Below are 16011 nucleotides of genomic sequence, written 5' to 3' on the forward strand. Positions count from 1 at the left end.
GTTTATATATGGTCATATATGGACCATATGATTACATTGATGAGAGCGAGCGATGCTAATCAACGGAACACCTGTTACTGCCAGTTGAAACATGCTCCAAACAACAGAAGATATATTGAATGCCAGTTTTAGAGTCGGAATGAACTAGAATTTTTATTCAGTTAGTGTCGTAACGATCAGACACTCGTAAGGTGTTAACTATATAATATCAAAACATTTTTAAAAATTCAACTGATGAATGATTTGATGAGGAAATTTTGAGCCCTTGAGTAGTTCAAAGAAGCGGGAAGGTCGGACAACTGGAATCTCGCTCGAATAAGTGTGGTTGAGGAAGTTATGATTATAGCTTGTGCGGTTGTAGGAATGGCTGAGAGACTAGTTTGCTCCTCCTTGTCAAGGTCAGTTCTTTCCACGAATCATTGATCAGTCAGCTCCAACTGACCATGGCGACTCAGTGCTCTTACACTGCCACTGCTATATATGACTACTTCTGGGGTAAGTCTTCCGTTGATAATTTTCAGACAGAAGGAACCATTCATTCGTGGTTTTCCTCCGACATCGCCCTTAAAATTTAATCTGTGATTTATGTAAATTACCGTGCACATTGTACTTCTTGCATTGTTTCCTGCTATAGCAGTGGTTTTCAATGAACATTTTTGGAATCAATCAAGTTTTTTATCGTAGAGAAAAGTGTATCCCACCAGTTTGTCTTGAACATTGAAAGGTGTAACAGAATTTCACTATTTGAAACTGACATTCTGAAAGCAAAGGATGAGGAGATCTTGCCCACTGTATTGTTTAGCAGACTAAAATTTTAATAATTTAGTGTAATTTTTCCAAAACCATAATTGTATAGTGGACATAATCTTCATTTTGTTTAGAGGATTAAGAATTAATATATCAGTTTTTACAATAACCTTTCATACAAAGAAAATTTCATAATGTAATCAATCCTTTGACGCAATACAGCTGCTATGTTACTTGTGTTTTTAACATAACATGGACAATATACGAAGAAGTAGATTGTTGTGAATTAGATAACATATCAAGTATGTGGAAACCACATTGACCACTATCGTACAATATTAGTGCATAAAAATTAACATTGAAACTTCCTCGTTTTATCAAGCCATTTTATTGTAAGTGTTACAGACATTCAGATCATTGGTTGCAGTAAGTCCTTCCACATAACACGGTTCTCAAAACAGATGTTCTACTTGTAACATGTGTGCATAAGTTCTTAATAGAGTCGAAAATATTCTAATACAGTAATAGAAGTACACAGTTCTGACCAGATCTCAGGAAACCGCCTCCTGCGAGTCTGTAGACGATGGTCGATCAGCCGCCAAAGAGAGCAAGTAGAAAGCCGGACAGACAGGACAAGTTGCAACATTGTTACATCATCCACTTGTCCGACGCGTTATGGACATGTGGATATCTTGTGCCGGTAGCAATGTGTCCTTACATGCCAAAATTGTCAAGTTAAACAATTAATAATTGTATCTATGCTTTTTTATCTGGACCATTTACCATGCCTGTAGATGTTGATGACTATGAAATTTCAATTTTGATTTCAAGTTTAAACCCAGCTGTTTCAAAATGTTTTAAATTTTGTCTATACTGCACAATAACAAAAGTTTCACAGGTATTAAATGTAGATCTATACACTTCATTTAGGGAAGGGTGGGGATAATTTTGAAATCCATAAAAAATGATCTTAGATGACATTGTTACTCGTCAAGGAAATTTTTTAATTCTTAACCGTTCAAAATTTAAAATATGTAGGGGTGAGAAGAGTTTTGGAACATCTGGTATGTTTACTATTATTTTGAAAAACCACACAATTTTTCTGGAGTATCTGTATAATTTCATCACTCTGAGGAAATATAAACAACCATAAAAGCAATGCAGTTCCTAAGAGACTGCCACTAAATAATTTCAAAAATATTCGTGTAGAAGCCACTAGTTGTTATTTTAATCAGTTATATTCAATTTGTATACCTAATACGTGAAAACAAACAGCTGATTCGAGAGTTAAATCTAAGATTAGTCACAGTTGTCATATTCCATCAAACTGAGTGAGTGGGTTGTGTGGAGGTGTGGCAGAGATAGTGACTTAACTGATAACTACTCCACTCCCAAACTACGCAGCAGATAATTAACCAATTAATTAAGAGCTTATGTAGTCTTCATCTTTGTAAAATTTAATTAAACAGTCTTATTGTCTGATTATGTATCCATTTTCATATTGGAAGTACAGAATTCCTACAGCTACCGGTGAGTTGATTCATCAATGTGAAACTTTCTATTTCAATATTTTTTTGCTTAGCTAATTATTGTTTTGAAATGATTTGGAGATATTGGAATGTACAACACGTAAAACCAGCTTTAATACTAGTAGTAACTATAAACTGAACGGATTTATATTTTTGTGTACCTACTGTTAAAGAAAACGAGAAGTGTATAATAGCATGGTGTTTATTACTTTTATGATTCTTATAAAATGCCCTTGTGAAACCTAGGTCCATACAATTTGGATTTAGTAAGAACAATGCCATAATAGATGCAGTTACACAGCTTGTGGACTCTATCGTCAGGACTGGACAGGCGTGAACATGTGCTAAGCTTATTTCTTGACCTGTCTAAAGCTTTCGACTGTGTACATCATTAAAGAGAGTGTTCAGATCACTGATGTCATGTCAAATAACGTTAGTATGCTGTATGCCATCACTCAGGGATCTATCCTTGGGCCAGTCTTGTTTCTAATATGTATGTAAATCATCTAAAATCCTCAGCCCAAAATAGAGAATTAATTCAGTATTCCAATGACATAACTCTCTGCATTTCCTCAAAAACCTCTCAAATCTTTCTTAGATCTGAACTCTTGTGTTCAGTTATTTTCTGAGATAAATTTGAAAACAACGAACGAATCAAAATTATATGTCATTACATTCTTCCTCAGCCAGCATGAAAGCATAGTAGAACCTAGTATATTTATAGACAATGTACTTGTTGAAATGACAGACTCCACTACATTCTTGGGAATGCACCTTGATCGAGGTCTTAGCGGGAATAACCATATTGACAAGGTTTGTTCAAAGCTAAAAATCACTAAAAAACAGGCAGTCACGCATTGTGGAATCTTGAAAAAACATGCTCTTTGGAAATCTTAAGAATGGCCTGTTTTGGCCTTATTTACCCTCAATTGTCATATGGAATATGCATCTGGGGGAGTTGTTCCCAACAACAATAATTAGGAGTGTTAAAGCAAGCGATTACAGTAATTTCTAGATTACATTTTTGAGAGTCGTGTAGAAATGCTTTATGGGAGCTCAAGTTATTGACTTTACCTAGTCTGTATTTTCTCGAGGTGATTCTGTACAGCTTCTCAAAGTATACTTTGGTGAGAGGTATGGAGGTTGACAATCACAAGACAAAGGGTAGGAGCAACTATCAACTACAACATCACAGAACAACAGCTTTGGCTCAGCTCCCAAAACAATTCGGTGTCAGCCTAATCAACGGGTTTCCTGAAACGCTTAAAAAGATTCAAAATTTCACAAAAATAAAAAACTCATTTGAAACGTCTTTTGGTGTCAGGTGTGTTTTATTCTGTTGATGGGTTTCTGATGCACCGCTGGGGAAGTTGGAAGTCTGCATAAAATCTGAATCTGATAATAGTGGATGGGTGATTGAATGGTATTATCATGTATGACTGAATATAACAGGAATTGTTTATTTTTGTATAAAATATATTCTGATATCTATATTATAATGACGCTTGCAAGCAATGTGCATTGTCATGCTGCAATAAAGAATCATTATTAAAACTGTAAAAATGGCCGCTACAGAGGTATTATTCAGAAGCCACTATTTTTTAACTGTTTTTCTTACCAAGGAACAGAAAAAAACTACATTCCAATATGAGGATCGGTTTTTGTTTTCTGCTTCTCGAAAGAAGTGTGAGAGTGATAGTGAAAAGACCATTATGTCCCGATCTACTATTTGCTATTTGTTAACCAGGTTTAAATAGAGTGGTGAATGTAACTGCGAACCTCCATGTACAATCCTAATGCAGGAGGTCACATGGGTGAAACTGGTGTGGTCCAAACATGCCTTACTGCACGACCTTGACTGCTACCACAGTTATAACCAATACCTCATACATCAGTGTATGTTTCTGTATCAGAGAAGGGTGTGCCGTGCACCTTGTTGGGATCTTATCTTAATAGAAAATAAAGTGACATGTAAAATGTCAGAACTGATATATTCCAGACCTTTACCTCTGTTATATATGTCAGTGTATGTCTCTAGTGTAACAGAGAACTGGTGTTGTGGTCCTAACAAGCTTTACATCACGACCTTGACTGTTACTGCAGTTGTAGACTCTGCAGGGTACATCAGTGTATGTATGTCTCTAGTGTAACAGAGAACTGGTGTGGTCCAAACAAGCTTTACATCACAACCTTGACTGTTACTGCAGTTGTAGACTCTGCAGGGTACATCAGTGTATGTCTTTAGTGTAACAGAGAACTGGTGTGGTCCAAACAAGCTTTACATAACAAGCTTTACATCACAACCTTGACTGTTACTGCAGTTGTAGACTCTGCAGGGTACATCAGTGTATGTCTCTAGTGTAACAGAGAACTGGTGTAGTCCTAACAAGCTTTACATCACAACCTTGACTGTTACTGCAGTTGTAGACTCTGCAGGGTACATCAGTGTATGTCTCTAGTGTAACAGAGAACTGGTGTAGTCCTAACAAGCTTTACATCACAACCTTGACTGTTACTGCAGTTGTAGACTCTGCAGGGTACATCAGTGTATGTCTCTAGTGTAACAGAGAACTGGTGTGGTCCAAACAAGCTTTACATCACAACCTTGACTGTTACTGCAGTTGTAGACTCTGCAGGGTACATCAGTGTATGTCTCTAGTGTAACAGAGAACTGGTGTGGTCCAAACAAGCTTTACATCACAACCTTGACTGTTACTGCAGTTGTAGACTCTGCAGGGTACATCAGTGTATGTCTCTAGTGTAACAGAGAACCAACCTTAAACTGCAGTTGTAGTCTGCGGGGTACATCAGTGTATGTCTCTAGTGTAACAGAGAACTGGTGCGGTCCTAACAAGCTTTACATCACAATCTTGACTGTTACTGCAGTTGTAGACTCTGCAGGGTACATCAGTGTATGTCTCTAGTGTAACAGAGAACTGGTGTAGTCCTAACAAGCTTTACATCACAACCTTGACTGTTACTGCAGTTGTAGACTCTGCAGGGTACATCAGTGTATGTCTCTAGTGTAACAGAGAACTGGTGTGGTCCAAACAAGCTTTACATCACAACCTTGACTGTTACTGCAGTTGTAGACTCTGCAGGGTACATCAGTGTATGTCTCTAGTGTAACAGAGAACTGGTGTAGTCCTAACAAGCTTTACATCACAACCTTGACTGTTACTGCAGTTGTAGACTCTGCAGGGTACATCAGTGTATGTCCCTGGTGTAACAGAGAACTGGTGTGGTCCGAACAAGCTTTACATCACGACCTTGACTGTTGCTGTGTCTGTGTCTATTGTTACCACAGTTACTACCACTGCTACATACCTCGACCGCACATTGTGCACTAGCAACCCCACCAACAGTGAACTTCACTAGTCCCTCAGAATGTCTCAACTTTTTCTATATTAGATTTCGAGAATGGATTGAGTCTAGGGTGAATTAAGATTTCTCCTGATGTTTTTGCTCTGATTCTTTGGTATTCCATTTTTTGTAAAGATGTTCAGGTTATCATTTAGGTACTGAAAAATAGGTAATGACATTGAATTTGAATTGGATATTGTATGTCATTAACATACCAATATAGTTAAAGCTGGATCCCTTGATGTAAAGTTCTTATAAAACTGTTAGGACTCCTTTGGTTTCCAATTGTCATTGTGCGTGTGTAAAAATATCACACAAACTCATTGAATCCAAGTTGGCATTGGTGATGTTTCAACAAATTTTGTTAAGGTTAGTCTTCATAGGGCCTTAAAATAGGGGATTTATAATAAAGGTAATTTTCACATTTCACGGGATTCAGTTTTATTCCTATTAATGGTGCACATTATATTGAATAACTAATAGTGAGGCTGAAATTTTACGAACTTGTTTAGAAAGACAAGTGATTCCCTTGTTATAAGAACACTTCTTGTGACAAAGTGAAATCATCACTTAATGGATTCTGAATAACATTTCAACTAAATTAGAATTTGTGACATAAGTTAAAGATAGAGAAAGATTAAAAATAGTCATGTTGATATATATATATATATATATATATATATATATATATATATATATCAAGAGCTGGATACTGAACAAGGAAAGAACGGCTCGTATAGTTGTTTGTTTTTATATTAGCAATATATATATATATATATATATATATATATATATATATGACAGAAATGGCAATTTAAAAACATCTTTTAGGAACAAAAATTGTGTTTAGGAAAATACTTGTCTAGTAAACTGGAACATACATAGATTCTTCTTGTGTTTGGTGCTAGTAAGGTCCCAATATGATATTTTATGGTACTAAAATAAAATCAACATATTATCTCCAGGACAGAGAATCCCTTCAACCTGAATACTCAAAGTCCAAGAGCTGGATACTGAACAAGGAAAGAACGGCTCGTATAGTTGTTTGTTTTTATATTAGCAAATTGTATTTGTGCAGTTTTGTTAGACAGATAATATAATATTTATTGTATTTAAACCTGGTGTTACTAACTAAGCGCTTCTGTGTTTCAGAGGAGGACGAGAGCCAGATCTTTGTTAAGTTCTTCAAGTTCCACAAGTGCTATGACCTGATACCCACAAGTGCAAAGTTAGTTGTATTCGATACGCAGCTATTAGTGAAGAAGGCCTTTTTTGCCCTAGTTTATAATGGTAAGTCTACTTTCATTTGAACTTTATTTCTCTGAAAGTATAGTACCCTTATTTGTTTGCTCGAAAACAGTTTTAAGTGACAAAATCCATACAGCTACTGTAAGTTAAGAGAAATTAACTTATTAATTACTAATAATTAATATAATTAAATAATATTAATAACTTATTAATAATTAACTAATGTTTTAAATTTTAATGTAATTTTTTATGAAAATTCAAGATAGGAAAAAGAAATTAATCAGCTAATTACTGTACAGTTAAATTTAAAACGATGTATAGTTTTGTTTATTCAAGGTTTTACTGAATAAAAAAAGAAAAAATGTATTAATTAAAATTATTCTGACCTTGTTTAACATTAATTCGGTGTTTGTTAGGGCACTTCATTATAAACATAACAAGTTTTTAAAATTCAAAAAAGAGCAATCTAAATTTTTAAAAATTGTGGGTGTTGTAATTACATAGAGAGTAATTTGAGTTTAAAATGTTGGCGTAAAAGAGAGTTATTGTAAAGGATACTCTGGGAAAGGAACTTTTGGGAACAGCTGCTATCTGGTCTATTCTTGCCGGAGTAAGTGGGCAAGTAATCGACAATTACTCTAAATATTCAATCAGTGCCAAAGTGCAGTGAGTTGTGAAATTTTCTGGCTATTGTTCAGTCCGCGTCGAGACATAGTTGCCAGTTTCGTTGTTTGGTCACTGCCACCTAACAAATACAGTGTGGAGCTTTACCATTGATATAATTTTTTTAATATTTTTTCCATCAGGTGCATTGGTTCAGCATATTTGCTGATATGAGTTCAGAATTTGTCAGCATACCTCAAGATGGCAGTAATTACATTTGTAATTCTATGCTTTGATGTTTGTTCAGCTGTCTTGCACCTTTAGTATCGTCTGTAGCACTCAGAGAGTTATCCATTGTTTGTTAATATAAAACTGTATATTAGAGCAAAATGTAAATTCCCTTAATTACAGTGCTAAGTGTAAAAATAACTTTTACCTCCATAACATATATTTGTTGTGTTTCTTGCGTCCTTAGATATTTTATTCAGTCGATTCTAGTTTCTCACCCCCAATCATTTATAGGTGTCAGAGCAGCACCTCTGTGGGACAGTACGCAGCAGAAGTTTGTCGGAATGCTGACCATCACAGACTTCATCAAGATCTTGCAGATGTACTACACCTCACCCACCGTCACTATGGAGGAGCTGGAGGAACACAAGCTCGATACATGGCGAAGTGAGTGGTTCTAGATACTTACCACACTTTTATCTCCATTTAATTACATTTGTTACAAAATCATGAAAAAAGTTAGGCTAAAACTGAAGCTCTTAAGTGCGTTTTGTATTTAAATTTTTACTTTTACAATATTGACTTGCTTTTTTAGAGTGAGCTGGAAATACAAAATTCAGTTTTCTCCAAAAGCTGGCAATACGGATTTGTTGTCATGTGTAAAAACGCAAAAATAATTAGTGTTGCCCGTTATTTTTTTATGGAGTAATATTTTTATTAGAAAAAGAGTGCGTTGTAGGGTGGTATTGTAGTGGGTATTGGGAAGTAGTTGATCTCAAGTTGCAACACAGTAATATATGAAAGAAAATTTATGGTATTTGGCTGAGGTGGGGGTTTCACAAGGGGCGGTGTTGGCGCCGATGATGTTGCCTGAGTGATGCCAATGACATAGTGGCTCTTGGAACTTTGCCATATTTTTAGTTTCTCACCGCTACACGTAGACAGGTGTAAAATGATATTTGAAGTGACAGCGAGTAAGCTTCTACGAGGTTTATTCATGTAGGAGTTGGAGTCCATTTTCTTATTGACAAATCATTTTCGTTATCAACATACGGAGCGAAGTGGCAGCCATACAGTTGTTTGGAGAAAGAAAATGGGGAGCAGCCATGTTAAAGGCTAAAGTTTATGTAAACCTGTTTAGCATTTTGTTGATATTGTGCTATTAACAAATTGTGTTTAACAAATTAACAAACAGGATTGTTGAAGCAAGGTCACCATTTTTTTGTTTTAGATGTACATAATCATTAGTTCTGTAATATAAAATTCTACACAAAAAATAATTTCCATTTCATTAGAAATTAGTCAGTACTAATATCCATGGCATGTCCTTGTTCATTTTTTACAGGTAAAAACCCCACTTTGCCTAAATTTTATTGAAATCCAAAATAACTTAAGCTTGAAATAATTTTTTATTGATTTTTGTACTGTCTTGGTATATTGAATTCAATCATTAAACAAATAGTAGAATGAATAATTCATTAATAGCATGTCACAAGCATAATGTTACCAATACATTACATGGTAACATTAGTTAATGTCCAAAAGCATAATGTCACAAATACTATGTTACCAATACCATGTGATAAGCATAATGAAACCAACACTATGAAAACATAAATTTATTAAATAATATTTTACAATGTTAAAACTAACCTCAATCGTTTTATAGTATTCATATATCTGTACATTAATTTTTATTAAAAGTAACACAATGACAAAATAGCACTAAGAAATTTGTCATATAAACTTTGGTCTTCATGTAATTTTTCTTGCTAAAACCTCCTTTCCTCGGACTTTATAGTTTATTAGGTTAAGCTCTCAGTTTACATGAACTGATGTGAATGTTGAGTTTAGCGCCAGTTCACCTTCGCTTAGTGAAGCTTCAGAAATCTGACACTGTCACAGACTTGACTAGTGGAATCTGGAGTCATGTTTATCTGAAAAAAGTCTTTTTATCACTTCATCTAGATTACACTATATTTTGTAGTCTAGGTGTCACTGATGCTGAAATGATGTGAAGAGTTTTCATTTTGAGCTTCTTCGTCGCCGACTAATTTTGGATCTCTTCAGACGAACATGACTTCAGATTCCAGGAGCTAAGTAAATCTGTTACAGCGTCAGATTCCAGAAGAAGGAAGGTGAATTGAAGCTATTCTGAACATTCACATTGAATCAATCCCTCCTACCATAGTTACATGAACTGTGAATACATGAACTCTGTGACTGCTCCAGATGTACTCCAAGACAACGTGAAGGAGCTGGTCTCGATAGGACCCGATGCTTCCCTGTACGATGCCATCAAGACCCTGATACACAACAGGATACATAGACTCCCTGTCATCGACCCTGAGACTGGCAACGTGCTGTACATACTCACTCACAAACGTATCCTAAGGTTCCTCTTTCTTTATGTGAGTATCCATGTATCCTTATTGTCAATGTATTCTTCTATTAATTTATTTACATATATAATTATAATGTGGTAAATCCTATATATATTATTTTTGTCCTGTTAAAAAATGGTTAATCATGTTTCAACACTTTTTCGATTAAGTGGATTGTTCAACATTGGTTACAAAAAGATCAAATGGATAATCTGTCATCATCTTTTGTGTGTGCTTTCTTTATATCTAACAGATATTTGCTAAATAAATATGTTTATAGATATTTTTAGACTGAAATGATAAACAGTAGGGATATCTGGATAATCAAATACTATTTGTGATAATTGCATATTTATTTCATGCTTTGGACGTCCTCGCTCCAAAAGACTAGAGTGGTTTTGGGAATGTTTTTGAAAAATGTCTGTGATCTACAAAAATCTTCTAGAAGATTGTTATATGCATTCCTATGAACTTTTTAAAGCTACCACAACAAAAGAGAATCATAATTTTTTCCTTTAATCTGCTTTTTGTTTCATATTGTCCGTTAACTTTAGAATACACATTTTTTTTCTTGTATTATCCTCCACTGGCTTTTTGGCATTTAATTGGATTTGACCCAAAAATTATTTTAATTCTGGATCACTTACAACACTTAAGTACGTTTTAGCATTTTAAGAAAATATAAGGCTAAATATACTTTTTTCTAAATTTTAATGGATAAGTATTAACAATAAGAAACAAACTGTTGTGATGAGCGAAATATGTTTTATAATGTACCTCTGGTGTGCTATAGATAAACGACCTGCCCAAGCCGAGTTACATGCACAAGACTCTGGAGGAGCTGAGGATCGGAACATTCAGCAACATTGAGACTGCAGAGCCTGACACCTCCATCATCCTCGCGCTACGCAAGTTCGTGGAGAGGAGAGTGTCTGCGCTGCCCATGGTGGACGAAGAGGGGAGGCTCGTTGACATCTTTGCCAAGTTCGACGTCATTGTAAGAATCACAAATATACAAATATAGACTCTTAGTTAACTACAGTATTCTTCTGGATGGTCATGTGGACTCGCTGCTTTATACTGCAAGTGTGTACTTTTGAAAATTTAAATGAAGTACAAACAAGTTTTAAACGTTTTTTTTTCTCTGAATAACCTATAAAAAATATTGAAATTTAAGAGTTTTGATTTGTCAGTATTAATTATATATATCTTTTTTTAATGAGACATCTCCCATAGTAATTCTACAACTAAAAATGTGATCATAAAAGTGCATGAGATTGAACATTGTTGATGAATCAAGATGGTACAATCAAGATGGCTGCCAATACACCTGGCTCTTAGAAAAGAAACTGGAAGTCAGCCACACTAATTTTGGATGAAAGGGAGTCGAGTCCTTTATTGTGGGGTCTGAGCCAGGTTGCGGGATAGCTTTCTCCTACAGGAAATCTCTTGTAAAAGATTGGGAAAAGAGGAGAAGATACTTTAATTGAAGTAGAGCCTCAGGATTAAGGCAATCAAAAATGTTTATTTCTCCTTATGCTAAAGGGTGGGCATCTCTCCTAGATCAGAGTAAGGAGGATATAAGAATGATAATAAGGATGCTTACAGGACATGGCCTCCTTATAAAACACCTCATGAAGGTGGGCCTTAGCCAGACTGATGAATGCAGACTCTGCAAAGAAGCGAAGGAATCAGCAGAGCATATATGGCTAAATTGTCCTGCCATATCCAAAATTCAGAAAAGATTCCTAGGGGCATATCTCCTCAGCCCCAAGGACATCAGAGAACATGAGCCCTCAAATCTGATCAACTTCTGTAAAAGTCTCAGATTCGGAGGATACAAATATAAGTAAGGGAGGCGCTAAGGTCCTTTTAGGACTAAGTGTGGCGATAATCGTCTCTTTCTCTCAGGAAAAAAATATTGGCATAGTGTTAAATACTGCAATTAACAGAAATATACTTCACAATATTATGAAAAGGAACTATTCAACAGTGCTTTAAAAAATATTTGTATTACTAATAAATTAATATAGCCTAATGGAACTCATTACTTAAAGATACGTAAGATGTTATTTCACACGTGTTATGTTCATAACAGAACTTGGCAGCAGAGAAGACTTACAACAACCTGGACGTATCGTTGAAGACGGCTAATGAGCACAGGAACGAATGGTTCGAGGGGGTTCACAAGTGTAAACCTACAGAGACCCTTTACACCATCATGGAGAGGATAGTCAGAGCTGAGGTAAGTCTGATGTGCTCTATATGTGTGGCAGTGGTAGAGGAAGATCTTTGTTCCATTTGCAAAAAGTCATGGTCATATTGGATAAATAAACTAGCACAAAATAGTCACTAGGTCAAACTTAGCATCAGAAACATCCTACTTAAGAACCGCTGAAGCCTCTTTTATGTGAAAGAATTTTTAATATCTTGACAGTTTGAAGCAGACTACCTGTCTGCAATGTGCAGCGGCTGAACTGAGAAACCTACCTTCTTCGTTTTAATGTTAACCTCCATATTTAGACCAAAGATTCCAAAAGAATTCGGGAAAATAATGTATAACACCCACAAAGATACCCCAAAATGGCACTTTGTGGTGGAGTCAATTTTAAAAGATTTTCAAATATAAAAGTAGGTTTAGCCTTATCTCATTTTAAACGTCTTTCTGTATTCACTGATTATTTATTTAAAAAATATTTGTATAAGAAAAGTTGTGTGGTTTTACAGTTTTTTACTATAACTAACCTCTTTAAGAAATGTTAGCAAATCCAAATTTGCATGGAAGGTTACCAAAGAAGTACTCTTTCTAAACATATGTTACAGTTGTTACTTCTCAACAATTTTCAATTTTAACGGGATGGATGTCTGCCCTGAACCTTTATTTTGTATGTTAAGGATGGGATTTTAAAATAAGTTTTAATGTAAGAAGATTAGACTTTTGTAATTGACAAGATAAATAAAAATGTAAAACTTGTGAATTTATTACACTTACAGATTTAATTTATGATATTTGTATTTTCACCTTGAAACAAAAGAAATCTGTCTTTGTGTAAAATTGTACAAACATTCATACAGAACTGAGTCGTGACACTGTCAGCATAAATAACTAAATCATAAAGAATTTTTTGTAATATCTACATTTTTACAACAAATCAAACAAAACAAAAGATTCAAGTTTTAATTTTATTTGGAATAGTGTTTGTGATTTTAACTCATACACTGTGTATCCACGTGTTTGTATACTGTGTATCCACGTGTTTGTACACTGTGTATCCACGTGTTTGTACGCTGTGTATCCACGTGTTTGTACGCTGTGTATCCACGTGTTTGTACACTGTGTATCCACGTTTTTGTACACTGTGTATCCACGTGTTTGTACACTGTGTATCCACGTGTTTGTACACTGTGTATCCACGTGTTTGTACACTGTGTATCCACGTGTTTGTACACTGTGTATCCACGTGTTTGTACACTGTGTATCCACGTGTTTGTACACTGTGTATCCACCACGTGTTTGTACACTGTGTATCCACGTGTTTGTACACTGTGTATCCACGTGTTTGTACACTGTGTATCCACGTGTTTGTACACTGTGTATCCACGTGTTTGTACACTGTGTATCCACGTGTTTGTACACTGTGTATCCACGTGTTTGTACACTGTGTATCCACGTGTTTGTACACTGTGTATCCACGTGTTTGTACACTGTGTATCCACGTGTTTGTACACTGTGTATCCACGTGTTTGTACACTGTGTATCCACGTGTTTGTACACCAAAGGCGATGATGTTGAGTCAGTAATGCAAATAACAAATGTTAATTGAAACGCTCACATGTTGCAGGTGCACAGGCTGGTGATCACTGATGATGATGATAAAGTGATCGGAATTCTGTCATTATCTGATCTCCTTCTCTACCTCGTTCTCAGGCCATGTGGTAAGTGTGTGCTTTCACCATCATTTAGCTTTACAGCTGGACGCTCTTGACCCTCCTCCCCTTATATACTCCCAAGGTCCAAACAGTTTGACTGCCTATAAACCATTGGTTGTATTCTCGATGTGCATTGACCAAATTCGGTAATTCTTATTTAATCTGCTTAATTTTATGAATAGCTCATGTAATAATAGTATGTATATTGCTATATTAAATGATCATTGAACTATTTTAACATATCATATTTGTGTCACTTTTGAACTCTTTTTTTATTTTGTATTTGCCTTACTTTTAAAACTGTATTTTTATACCAATTGATAACTCACAATAGATAGTAAAGGTTGTATTTGTCACTTGTGCAGAATGCGGGTATCTGTATAGTTTTGGTTCAGTAGTTCTTCAGGGCCCACGACACCACAGATTGTTCTATTTATAGCACAGTTTGCTGTCTCGGATTGTTGCAATTTTGAAGTTGACTTTGGTTTTACTTCCACAGGAGATGATGGCAGCGGCGGCATCGAGTTGCCAAGCAACAGCGTGCGGCTGCAGGATCTCCACAGTCAGCAGCAGTCGGGGGAGACGATCCCGGAGGAGGAGGGTGGCTCCAGCGGCGACGAGCAGGAAACCTCTCCTCCCCCGCCATCACCCCCGCCCACTGCCACACCTTCCCTGACCCCCCCACCAGCCCCCACCCACCCGTGGCGTGAGGTCACGGTGTCGGGTGGCGAGTAACACGGACTCTCGTTAATTTATTTGTAGATACAGAGAAAGTTACCTGCTATTTTTAAACCCGTGTAGATCAGTGTAAACTTGACAACTAACAGTGTACCTTCGTTTAAAATTGTACTTAAGTCGACTGGTTATCACCGTAGAAATTGATTTCCCAAATATTATCATGACTAGAGTTTACGCCAGTCGGAAATATCAGTGACGGGATGGTGTTTTATTTCTTCAATACATAATACTGTGATACTTATGTTCTAGAATTATTTTGACAATAACTAATTGTAATGTACAAACCGGTCAGGACCAATTCACAGTTTAAATTTTGACTGTAATACGTTGTGTACAAACAGTTGACTGTTCTCTCAACAGAAATGCCAAAACGGAATTTTCATGTTTGCATTATGTAATAGAAGTCAAATATCACGAAGCAAATTGGAATCAAAATGAAACTAAACCGATTGTTAGCGAAAGAATTCATAGTCAATTTTATCAATATTTTTATAGACTAGTAATAGGAAGTAGGCTTAATTTATAATTCAATAAGAAATATTGATAAGTTTGTCTCGAGTAAGTTCACCTTCAGTCTCAGCTGACGGTGCCACACTGAGCTATTTTGTAGTAATTTTTCTCTAAAGTGACTTGGTTACTCTTTATTGCTGTGTATTATTATTTATAAGTAGTTTTATTCCAGAATATTTCTTTGGAAATGACGAGTACACAGGTTTTATATGTGTATGAGTTTCGTGTAAACAATGAGAACTGAAATTTCCCCCCAATACTGTATATTATAACAGTCTTTGGTTCCTAACCCTTAGAAATTAATTTGAAAAATGTTTACAAGGAACCCTGTTGTGAAATAAATACTTGATTATTTTGTATTTATTATTGATATTACATCATCGATTGAAAAAAATAAATGAAATATTTTTTGTACGTTATTTTTATTTATTTACCCACTTTACCAAAAGAATTGCATTAGCAATACTGACTGTAACACTTTTGCTTTGGCAAAACTGCTGATTTTAGGATTTGTGTGTGAACTTTTGACTGAAGTATTCTTTAGACTTGCATGTTGTTAAAAAGAAGTTTGCTGTTTTAATGAAACAAATTACATTTAGTGTATTAAGAACAGTTTTTATAATATTATTAATACAAGAAAAACTTGATGTGGCAGTTCTGGCCAGAAGTGTCATGGAAAGTTTTCACAAACAACTATTTAAAACACAAATGTATTGCTGATATAAATACAA

The 16011-nt window shown here is 35.5% G+C and overlaps 1 protein-coding gene across 1 annotated transcript in view; it reads left to right on the forward strand.

The window, feature by feature from the left end:
* Nucleotides 1-15694, forward strand: part of LOC124360751 (5'-AMP-activated protein kinase subunit gamma-2) — a 436057-nt gene extending 420363 nt beyond the window's left edge. The window contains exons 8-14 of the mRNA XM_046814625.1: nucleotides 6792-6929; nucleotides 8013-8165; nucleotides 9951-10129; nucleotides 10896-11099; nucleotides 12201-12347; nucleotides 13945-14038; nucleotides 14532-15694. Of these exons, the coding sequence (XP_046670581.1) occupies nucleotides 6792-6929; nucleotides 8013-8165; nucleotides 9951-10129; nucleotides 10896-11099; nucleotides 12201-12347; nucleotides 13945-14038; nucleotides 14532-14767 (1151 nt within the window). The 3' untranslated portion in view covers nucleotides 14768-15694. The remainder of the gene's footprint in view (nucleotides 1-6791; nucleotides 6930-8012; nucleotides 8166-9950; nucleotides 10130-10895; nucleotides 11100-12200; nucleotides 12348-13944; nucleotides 14039-14531) is intronic.
* The last annotated feature ends 317 nt before the right edge of the window (nucleotides 15695-16011 follow it).

This window comes from Homalodisca vitripennis, chromosome 4, assembly GCF_021130785.1.
Source record: "Homalodisca vitripennis isolate AUS2020 chromosome 4, UT_GWSS_2.1, whole genome shotgun sequence".
NCBI classification, from domain to species: Eukaryota; Metazoa; Arthropoda; class Insecta; order Hemiptera; family Cicadellidae; genus Homalodisca; species Homalodisca vitripennis.